The sequence below is a fragment of the Oryzias melastigma genome, linkage group LG13 (genome assembly GCF_002922805.2).
Source record: "Oryzias melastigma strain HK-1 linkage group LG13, ASM292280v2, whole genome shotgun sequence".
Classification (NCBI taxonomy): Eukaryota; Metazoa; Chordata; class Actinopteri; order Beloniformes; family Adrianichthyidae; genus Oryzias; species Oryzias melastigma.
Window position 1 is genome coordinate 20,222,581 of NC_050524.1, and position 12,123 is coordinate 20,234,703.

The 12,123-nt window shown below is 39.2% G+C and overlaps 1 protein-coding gene across 4 annotated transcripts in view; it reads right to left on the reverse strand.

Annotated features, from left to right (window-relative positions):
- Nucleotides 1–12,123, reverse strand: part of clcn2b (chloride channel, voltage-sensitive 2b) — a 114,095-nt gene that overhangs the window by 25,572 nt on the left and 76,400 nt on the right. For all 4 annotated transcript variants that reach the window (XM_036214752.1, XM_036214751.1, XM_024277020.2 and 1 more), the window contains 3 exons: nt 7,813–7,882; nt 6,471–6,581; nt 3,382–3,595 (listed from right to left, as the gene is read on the reverse strand). In XM_036214752.1, the coding sequence (XP_036070645.1) occupies nt 3,382–3,595; nt 6,471–6,581; nt 7,813–7,882 (395 nt within the window). The remainder of the gene's footprint in view (nt 1–3,381; nt 3,596–6,470; nt 6,582–7,812; nt 7,883–12,123) is intronic.

Here is a 12,123-nt window from a genome sequence, read left to right on the forward strand (position 1 = left end):
CAGGTAGATTGATACGAGAGCTGGCACTTTGTGTGTGTGTGTGTTTGTGTGTGTGGTGGCTGTGTGGGTGAGAGATGGATCACTTCCATCCCCCAAAAGACATGGATTCAACCTCGATGGGGGGCTTCTCCACCTGCAGTCACCACACATGCACACACACAGCACACAAATGCACGCAAACACCCAGACACACACAGACCACACAAATGCACATGCGTGCACATTTGTTATATATATGTCTATAGTGCACAAATGCTCATGTGCGCGCAAACACACACACAGAAAACAAACAAAAAAATGCACATGCACACATACCTCTTATATATGTGTCTATGCTGCACACAGAGACACACACACACCTGCAAACACACCCCATACACACAAACCCAGACACACAAAAATGCACACGCATAAATAAACACACACACACATGCACTCACACAGGCACACAGACACACACATTCAGACACACATAACCAAACACACCCCTGCACACAATCATACACACACACGCACACACACCCCCTCTCATATTTACACAAACACACACACCCCTGTGTAGTAATGCAGATATATTTTTTTGAATAAAAAAAAAAGGTATATTTTGGATTTACATTCACCACATTTTTAAATATTACAAACCAAAATCATACTTTAAGTCACTCATTTTCATGTCTACTTGTTCACCTTTAATGCACAATGTATTCCTGCATTATCGTTTTTAATCTGAGTCATCTCAATTTCCAAAACCTGATGTTACAGTCCAGCCGTGTCAGGTTGAGAACATTAGACTCATGCATGTGCACCACCAGCCCTTTGCACTCTTCTATTAAAGTGTATTTAATGGACACAAAAATGGAAACACAGCTTCAGTTTTACAGTGATAAATGTGCTCCATATGGAGAATGCAAACTCCATTAGACTGCAGGGAGTTTTCCAGTGTAATGTGTGGAATATTAGAAGCACAGCAGAGCTGTGAGGAGATTCATTTAGAACTGGTTCATAGAACTATTAGTGGAAAATGAACCAAAGTCAAAGTGTAGGTTGTTATGGCGGATTATCATCAGAACTGCAGAGAAATGCTGATAAAGCAAAAGTTAGTTCATTCAGAAACTGCGTTCCAAAATCTGTGTTAAAGCTAATTGCTCTTAATTGGAGTCTATAGTTGAACTGGATATGAGACAAAAACATCTGCTCTGAGAATCCATTAGGCCTCATTCTTTTATCAGCAGAGGAAATAAAGCAGAGCTGATACACTGGGTTTTAATAGTTTAATGTTGTTGCAGAGCATCAGGCTGTTCTGAATGAGCTGTCAGCTCTGCTGTTTGTACCGCGAAGTGAAAATAAACTTATATAAACTTTTGGAAAAGCAGTTTTTTCCAGAGTAAGACGTTGTTTTCTACAGTTTTTGACAGGTCTGTCTGATAACCGTTTTCCAGCTCAAACTTACTCATCAACCCGGAAAGTCACAGATTCTATGAACATTTCTTTAGCGATGGAGAATCCTTCGCCAACTTTTCACTTGTGAGGTGAAGAAGTCACGAGTGTCATCAGCCAAAAGTTTGTTATTTCACTGCAGGAAAAACTTTCCCGACTGCAGATTTCACACTTTGACCGAACTCAAAATAAAGTGTTTACGTGTCCCAACAAACAGCACTGGGAGGGTTCGTGTCCTGCTGAGAACATCATGTGAGGAGGCGAACAGGCCGCACCTTTGGTGGCAGCACTTTGAAGCTTTAATGTCACAGTAAATGTCGTCAGTGCTGCAGTGGATGATTTACAGCTGCTAGATCATCATTATGTGAATTTATTTAGCTTCTCACTTGAAATGAAAGAATCTGTGATAAATCTTGAATAGGTTTTTATCCGTTTTAACACAGTTTCTATTTAAGCCAATAGGATTTAGGGCTTGAATTTTTCTCCATCCCTCTTCCTGAGTTCTTCTTTAAAGGGTAACCAAACACTAAATCAACTTTTTTTGGCTGCTGAATTAAATAAATGGGGCTTTAAAAGTGTTGTCTGTGGGTCCTTGAAACATTTTTGACAAATTAACATAAACTTCCTGAAATTATAGTCTAAACCCAGCTGTGTGCTGCCCCATAAAGGTTGAAATGAGGTATTACAGTTGAATTTTGTGATTGGTCAACTGGTGTACGTCCCATGTCATTTCAGAAGTTTAGCTCCAGTATAAAAGCCCCTCCCATCTTTGATTCTGTAAAGGTTGGTTGTTATCGTGTTAGCTTTAGCATGACTCGAAGGTGTTTTGCCTTTGGTTGTCAAAAATCGACTGAATTGCACAACTTTCCAGTGGACTTGGGAGTTAGGTAACAGTGATTGAGTGCAATTTTGCATTTTTCAATGCCACCTGTCTTGTTGTGTTACCCTTTAATATCATGCTGTTTGTATTCTAGTCGAAAGAACCACATCACCCCGATTCTGGCTTGCTTTAACTGTGCATTGTCAGCTACATTCACATCAGACATGTGACACGTTCAAGAATGCCTTAGAAGGTCCTTAAACACGCGTTTAGCCCACTGTGTTCACACTAGAAGAGCAGGGAGGGGCTTCTTCCTCTCTTTCCACCACCTACAGTTGGAAGAGTTTTGATGCAAAATGTCAAAGTGGTGCAAATCTTTTGTATCTTGCTAGAAGCTACACTATTCTGACATATGAAAGACTTGGTGTATTTATATAATTCCAGCTGGGTATAAACTGCAATTTTTAATTTCTCCTTCATGATCAATTTTCAAATGGTTAATACGTCCATGAATCAAGAAGAGACGCCACTCATAAGTCGTGACTAAATCAAAACATCCAATGACCAAGTTTAACTCGCAATGAGTATTCAATGGTCATATAATCTGTGTGTAGAGCCAGAATATGTTCTCAGAAACTTGCGTAGCAATAAGTGAAAACTAGAGTTTTGATCACAAAAGCGTAAAATAGTTTACATAGACTTTTCATTGTCTTATAACTAGATTATTAATGAATCTTTTGATAAAGTGTCGCCTTACTTTAAATGATCTTACATTGCTGTGCCTCTCTGAGCTTCTCTGTATATTCTTGTTCAGTTAACTTTACTTTTAAACTTTTTTAACCTTTGAATTGCTCTTTTAATGTATCGCCTTGTTTGACTGCAGTCATATTACGGCTTCATACATATAAAAGTGATTTAATTTTTTATATGGAAACACTAAAAACAGGTTTTGCTACCTTCCTTTTCTTGTTCAAATGCTATTTTTTCATGAAATGTTTCAATCAAATGAGACAGAAAAACCTTTTCTTCTCTGTGTTGAATTTCCTGAAGAAATTTAACAAAAGGTTTCTTTTACTGTTATCAACCCTGTTAACACGGCGCTGAGCAGACTCGTGGGTACGTACTCGTGGTGACCCCAGCCAAGCTCGGGGAGGTAGGGCAGCTTCTTGATCCTGATGATGGAGTCGTACAGGGAGGGCTGCAGGGACTGGGCCACGGCGTTCGCCAGGATCACGGCGATCATCACCGGCAGGATGTGGGAGATCTGGCCGGTCAGCTCAAACACGATGACGGCGGTGGAGACGGTGTGAGTGACTGCTCCCGACAAGGCTGCTGCACCTGTGAGTGGAAGGTGTGGAGGACACAAGGCCAGAGAGGACAGAACAGCTCTTCAAAACAGTGTCCTTACAGATGGTTACAGTTCAAGGACGCTTGAGAGAACTTTTTTCTGACTCATTACTTTCAGTTTCAAACACTGCAGCTTCAGTCTCTACCATGATGATGGATTGAAGCTGCTTTTAACGCCATGTGGGGCTCAAACCCCCCAGTGCTAATATCAGGGGACTTTATTTGAGTACAAAAAAGTGAAGTGAAATCTGCAAATCTGACCATCTTTTATATCACTTTGTTAAGAAAGATTCTGAAAAACGACAAAAAAGAAAATATTTTCAGAAGTTTATACTATGTAGTGTAGGTACACTAGCTCCAAAAATTCTAAATAATGTCAGGTAATAACCTGAAAAAAATATGCATCATTTAATTTATCTGTTTTACAGCTCAGTAAAGTTTCTCCAAACACAAATGAAAGTAAAATCTGTGCTCCGTTTTAGCTTAAAATCAGAAAAGTCCATATATAATTTATGAAATCAGTCACTCTGCTGCTGTCATCTACAGTTTTTTTCTGTCAAGTCTGAACAAATGAAAGAAAAGAATTTCCCACATGATCATTTCTTATGTGAACAGAAGACAATCATCTGCTAACAGAACTAATTTCACAGAAAAAGAAGCTTAAAGATTTCCCGTTAAACCAAACAAACCTGATTTTGTGCAGAAAGTGAGCCATCACTCAAAGCCAACAGATCAGTCTCATTCAGAAACCAGAGGAAAACTACATAATGGTCTAAGAGAGAAGATCAGAAGCTAAAGATGGAGGGCTACACTGAGCTCCATCCATTCATTCTTTTTTTTTTTTTTTTTTCCTTAATCAAGTCATGTCCCTCTGACTAATGCTTCTGCTTCTTCTGCCCGGTTCAACACTTGCAGCGAGCTCTGCTGCGAGATGAAGGAGCTTCATCAGAGTGTCAGCACTGTGCCGGCTGAGTCATCAGCTGCACAACGATCCCGACGGCAGCAGGAACTGCAGGCGGCAGGAGCAGCAGAGGCTCCGCAGCCTCGGAGAGACTCTGCATCTCCATTTCATCTTCAGAAAGAACCGTCCTTTGAGTTTAGTGCATGCTGGACAGTTTCTTCTGGACACTACAAACATTTTTTTTATTTAGGTTTAAGGAAAATCTGCAGCACAAAAATGCAGCATAGATTTATTTTCCTGAGAAAAAGTCAACTTTTGGTGAAAAAGAGAACATTTAAATTTCAATTATCCACAGATGATGCTGCAGGCCAATCAGACTGAGTCTTTGATTAAAATGTAGGAGAATTAAAAATATAAAACGACGCTTCGCTCATGGGAAAAGGAAATGTTTAAAGATGCTAGAAGAAGCAGAAAAACATCCTCTGGAGCGTGGGGATGAAAACAAGCTCCTCAGGCTTTTGATGCTTAGTTGAAACTGCAACAATCTGAGTTTGACAGGTTCAAATCTCCAGCCTCACTGATGCACTGAAGAACAATGACGAGGCTTCAGGAGGTTTCTTACATTTATTGATTGGTTCTGAAATCTTTTGTTGCATGAAAGACTTCAAATATTCCAAAACATGACTTGATGCTGATTATTGACATCCAGAGACTCTTATTGTGTCTAATTGGTTTACTGATGGTGTACCTCCACGTGTAAAAGTAGTTAAATCACAAAAGAACTAAGTAGGGGTGAGATTATACAAGTTACTTTCTTCTTATTCCTTTTCAAGCAACAAATCATACTTAACTTTAGTTAACAATCAATAAATTTAATACATCTAATGTGACCTAAGTGTGTATTGTATGGATCACTGCAAAAATCTCCATTTATGATTACACATTTATTTTCTTCTCATATTTGTGGTCATTTTTCTTTTTTTTAATCAATGTATTTCATTATTTCTGCAATGAGTATATTACATCTGTGAGATTTTGCTGCTGTCTCCACAATCAATCCTTGAAATAAACCAAAGTTAGTGAGAGCAAATGAGTACATTAAAGACCCACACCGATCATCTTTTGATTTATTTTCAAACTGTGTTTTATTTACGTTTTCTAGGACATATTTTTTGCAGAGTGGCAGTAGTTCAATAGAAATTTACCTCTGAATTGTGGGCGGGACTGATGGCGTGGAGGAACCCTGCCTACACATTCTCACTCCCAACTCCTCATACATGTATATGGACGTATGGTTCGGGCCCCTTTGTGCCACTTTATGACATCTTTGATCTCCCCGAATCGCTATTTTTTGATGTGCTGATCTTTACATTAAATTAGGGTACCAGATGTGGTAACAGACACTGAACTGGTACTGGGTTAGGGTAACAGTACCAGGTTAGGGTTAGGGTGCCGGTACCAGTTTGAATAATAAATGAAGATCTATCAATAAAAATGTGGGTAACACTTCCTTAACAAGCTTTATTAAAACATTAACAACTATTATTAATATGTTTATATGTTATTAGTAAGACTTTTTTAGCACAATAAGTCAGATAAGGTTTGTTAACACACTTGGTAAGATTCATTAACATCTAAAGTTAGTCCATTGTCTACAAATATTATATTAACAAACTGCTTATAAGCTTAAAAGATTTATTAACTATTTCTCAACATTATATTGAGTGTTTTGCAGCACCTCATCTACAGTGTTTCCAAATTTTGTATTAAAACAGGCTCAGAAATGCAATTTAAAGCTTAATTTTCTTTATATACTGTATGTCTTCTAATATGAGGACAATACTTCAAGAATGTGTTAAAATAGTAAAAACACAATTTTCATTGGAGTGGGTCTTTAAACAGACAAGCAGGATTTTAGGAAATGTCACCCTTAGTGGGAAAAGGACAGGATCCACCTTAACATACCCACGACGGCGTAGCCTCCGGGCACTATGGGGTAAATGGTACCATCTGTGTTGATGCCATCTGGGAACCAAGCTGCCATGCTTTCTCCAACAAGGCGACCAAAGGCTGCTCCTAAAGTCCACGATCAGCCCAGATAAAAAAAAAAAAAAAGAAAAGACAAATTCTGTCAATTTTTGAACTGCTATTCTCACAAACAAGCTTGAAAATACTGCATGAACTTTAGGCAACTCAGAAAAGAACCTACAAGAAAACCAAATGTGTGCGGCTTAAGCTCAGATTGATGGTTGTTTACTTGATAAACAATGAAAAACAACATAAAAGTCTCAAAATATGAAACAATCTTCTTATTATTTTTTTCAGCAATCTTTGGGATGTTTTGAGATGTAGCTTCAGCTAAAAGCTGTTTTGGGAAAAACAACATCTCAAATTTCCCCCCAAATAATTTATTATGTCTCCCTATTTATTTATTTTTGTCTTAACATACATTAAAGTGAAGTCAATTTAGTCAAGTAGATCAGTCTCACTCATTGACTGTATGTGAGAACCGGACTGAGAGTGAAAATGGTGTACTTCCGGCTCCAACCAAATAAAGTCACTTCAGTTGCCTTTTTTTAATGATACAAACGTCACCATGTTGGACCCAGACATCATCAGTAAGCAGTGATTGGTCTAAATTGATCTGAGTCAATGTCTCCATGACAACCATTCAGACCAATCAGGTGAGAGCTTGTTTAAAGGCCATACCCTCATTACTTAATCTGAGAAAAGTTATACATTTTAGACATGGGAGCCAGCAGGCTCCGCCTACTTCTATTGAAGCATCTGATTGGTCAGTTTATACTTTGAACTAAAAAAAATATGAAGAAAAATTAAGATGATCAAGAACATGTAAAAAAGAAAAAAAGGGATTCGAGTAAGAATGGTTATTCTGATGGGATTTTGGCTTCTTGGAACCAATACTTCCTGTTTGGAACGCTCGGTCCAGTACTCATTTACAATCAATGGTCAAAAACAGAGAATCAGACAGCAGACTGCTTAACAGTATAATTTAGTTTTCTATCAAACACTCCTTTTGCATTTTGATTAAAAGTCATTTTTCTAAACCAACATAAACATTTTATTGCTTTTAAATTACTTTCTGTTGACTTTTTGCCCCATCACGCAGACTAACAGGCCTGAAAACCAAAGCATGCATGTTGTTTCATTAGAAAATGGTCCCCCCCTGCTGACACTGAGTGGGTGTCCTTTCTTCTTTAAATAACACATTTCAACCTGAGCGTCTCCAGGAGGAGACGCATGTTCTGTGCTTTAATGCCCTCATCATTTGCTTTTTGCTTATTACCTATGACAAAAACAGGCATGAAGGCTCCACAGGGCACAGGGATGGTGGTGGCCAGGGCAGACATCCAGAACTGCGAGGGAGAAACAGGAAAAGGCAGAAGATAATAAACCGAAGAACAGCGTGGCATTTCAATAAGCCTCCCAGAACCGTCCCGCGTGCCCCCAGATGATAGCCGAATGAAAGCCTCCAGCAGCAGTGAGGGGGCGGTCATGCAAAGCTCACTGCTGGGGTTAGATTGAACTGTCACATTCGCTCTTCATTCCACAAAGAGCCTGAAATAAAGCCCAGGTAATGAGCGAGCTCCGCTGATTGGTCAACACGGCCGGGCGAGGTGAACGGGCTCTTAATTAGGTAAGAAGCAACAAAAAGAGAAATGCCAGCGCTGACAATTTCTGCAAATCACAGTCAATGAGTGTGCACTTATGTGTGTGAGTACATGTGTGTGTGGGTTGATCACGAACAACAAGTGGGAGCGTTTGAAAAGATAAAAATGTTTTAATAAAAACTGCATTGATCTTTGAAATAAAACCATTGTCTTTAAAGTTGCTACTTCGCTCTCATATTTACATTTATAAAACACATATAAAATAATTAAGAAATAGTGAATCTATCTTAAACATCACAGTGAAAAGGACAGAAGAATCTCTGAAAAGCCATGATGGCTCTGAACAGACCGGAGAACAAACGTCCCACTCTGACACCTATTGTTTCTTTCACGCTCGGCTTTTGTTCTCATGTGAATTACAGATTCTAAGCTTTTTTTCCTTTTCTTTTTTTCTTGCTTGTGAATGTAAGTTTTGAGTGACAGAAAAACTGTGGGAGTGATTTGCAGTCAAGTGCCTGTAGTGGGAGGCAAACAGACCATTTCTGCTTAAATTTAGGACTGGCTGTACCAGAAGAAGCATCTGGAGATACAGTACCTGATTTGATTGGATATTTAACAAAGCAGAAATGTCCATCACAAATGCACTTCTGATATATTTTTGTATTTTAGAAGAGGGAGTATTAGGGACATGCAGCTGAACAGATTGTAAAGCTTTTGTCACAAGCACTTATAGGAAGGGTTGATCCAAACGGGTTCTGCCAGGTTGTCTGGGTAAGAGGAGAGGCTACTCCTCTCTATGACCCAGGCTCGTATGGCCACCTCGAGGGACGTCATGAAAATGGAAGGTACCATTTCTCTGTGTGTGGTATTGTTAAGTATTTGTAAGGATAACGTAAGTTACACACACTTATGATGTACTGTCCTGTCCTTATGCCACACTCTAGTCATTAGTGAGTACTGGCTCCATACAGACTGTACAAATGATATGCAAGTGCCCGTAGAATGGTCACACAAACTACTGATTTTCTAATTTTCTCATTTCTAACAGTCAGACTGCACCCAAGGAGCACACACTCACTTCCTTTCCTTGGCACCATTTACAAGATTTAAATCTGTATGTTGCACCTGCATCTCACCTGTTTCACCCTTATGTGTTTTTTAACGACTGGTTCACACCAGATGCAGAAGCGCTGCAAAGCGGTGTGAGCGCTGTATCCGCTTGACCACCTGTTCACAGACACGTATTTTTCCATGACGGTCAACAGTCGTTCCTCTTTGTGTGTTGTGTTTGTGTGTATTTTCATCCCTACAGTCTGTTTAGATACAAAAATAAGATTGCATGTATTTTATTGTTATATTTTGAAAAGTGACATGATTTTCTTTCGTGTCCCGACGTAATTTCCTGCCAGAATTAACGGGGATCACTCACGGCTGGAGCAAAAAAATAGACCAGACAGGGAAACGATGGCTGCATGGAGACTGGTACTTCACGTCTGGTGTGAACTACACCGTTCCGCATCAGTTTTGAACCTGACATTACCCCGGGTTTCAACGGATAGCGTCATGGCTCCGATACGACCGCTGGAGTCTTTACGTAACTTTAAAAGTGCGAGAAGAACCTCCACCGCATACGATCATGCCTGACTTCTGGTATGTGACATCTCCGGCGCTCCGAATCAGTTTCTTTGAGTTCAAATTTTTTCCAGACGCCAAAGCACTTTTTATAAAGTTGGGGCTATTTACCACCTAAATGGTAATAAATGGCGGGTTATCCCGTGAACCTACATGAGTTTGAAGTTATGCGAGGTCGGCAGCAGAGCCTGCAGTCATCCCATAGTTAAAGGGAGTCATCTGCCGGAGCTAGACCACTTCCACGTCGCACCTGAGCTGTAACGCTTGCCGTGTGAGCCCGGGGTAAGGGTTTACTACGACTTGTCGGGCGCAGCAGAACCATAGAAAAAAAAATGTGGAGGAACATATTTTCTGTAGGGTTCACAGAGCAATCTACAATCTTGGTATTTTATGCAGGTCACCGGCTCTCCCCATAAAGGTTTGACCATTTTCACCCTCAGACCCACGGACTTCAGGTGTGGTCCAGTTTGCTGCAGAAGTTGGATGCTAATAAAATGGTGCTCAGAAATGTAGCAATACTGAAGAGCCTTTTTTAATGGATCCTTGCTGTTGTCATTAGAACAGATACTTTTTTAAATAAAATCTCACAGGATTGGTTACATAAATTAAGTTTATAGATTAAAAAGTATATATTTTAAACTGTGTGTCATACATAAAATACATTTTACATGATAAAAAAAGACTTTATCTATACAAAAAACATATATGTAGCCCTCAATGAAGATCATAAATCGGTTTTAACTAGTCTCATTAAAGAGATGCAATCATGAAGCTATGGAAGCTGCTCATGTGACTTTGATGCAAAGTATTGTACGTCTACAAACACAAAAGTAATTTTCATTTAATGAGCGGACATGACTCCATCTCTGATGAGGCTGGCCTCTTAATTTACACACTTATTGTGGATCCATAATGTATTTTAGAAGAGGGACAAAATTCTTCACATTATTTATCTCTTGAATACATCCCATAAGTTCCAGTACTGTACGAGCCCTTTGACAAACGTCATAGCTGTAATATTCTCCCGCTTTCAAATAGACTTTTTAATTACTGTAATTTCTCCGTCTCTCTCTTCTTCCCGCTGCTCCCTCTGCTCTTTCTATAGTTAGCCGTAATTAAGGCTGGCTGCCATGGTGACGTAATGGATCAACCTTCCACTCCCGCCGCTTTCACACCCACAGCAAACACATATGTGAGTGGGTGTTCACACACCTCCAAGTACAGACAGCACAACGCAGACTCGCTGAGGAGGATCAAAGCTCAGCGCAGCCAGAAAAGGTTTCACAGGAGGAAATATCACGGAGACGGGAACACTTCAGGACTTTTTAGGTTTTATCTTCAGTCCAAACCGGCAAAACCTTCACTTTGAAGGATCTGCGGAAACAACATTTTACAGATATGATTGAAGGGATTTACCATCAAGCGGTCCAGTGCCTGCTTGATTTAAGAACAAAATATTTCATTTTTTGTGTTTAACTTGGTTCCCCGAAAACTGGAACCTTAAAGCATCTTTATTACTGCTTCATAGGCATGAATATTGTGTTGAATGAGAACAATGGAGAATGATTAACAGACCTTCACTATCCACAAATGTAAGAATGAGGAGAAAAAGGAAGTTCTGGTTTGTCGTTTGTCAGGAGAAACGTCCATTCTTCACTCAAACTCAAACATTCTGGCTCTGAATCCAACTTATAATGAGATCAAATTCTATTTCCTCCAGCTTCTTTGTTTCTCAGTGGGTTCATCCAAATGCAGGGATGTGGGTGTCCCACCAGGAGGATACAAATGTGGACTGAATCCTGCACTCAGGCTGATGAAGATTTTAAATCCAGTTGCTATGACTCAACTTCAAGACATCCCTCAGATGAAGGACAACCTTCACCCACTCAATTTCTTCCACTTTATGTCCACATTTAGGTTGCAAATGCGTTTTTCCTTTTGCTAAACAAATAGCAAAAAAAATGTTTTTTTTTACTAAAGAAATAGTTCAAATATTCAAATTTAAAATGTCCCAGTGGTTCTGATTTATCCCTGGAGAATCCAAGAAAAGTTTTATTCTAGACCTCAGTTAATTAGACAAGATTTTTTTTTTTTTTTTAGATTATCCAAGTATTCCTTTATTATTGTGTCAGTGTGATGCTTATTTATATGCAGTTACACTGATTAGTTTGTTATTGATAATACTCAGTTCTAGATTATCATCTGTGATTTTTTTTTTTATCATTTTGGGCAGTAATTAACCAAAGCCAAACGTTGTTGTTTGCATTAAGACAAACTGACAGAGACATTTGCTTATTGAACAAGCAATTTTGTTAGCCTCCTGCCCGAACCGTAGCCTTAATCTGCTGTGCTTT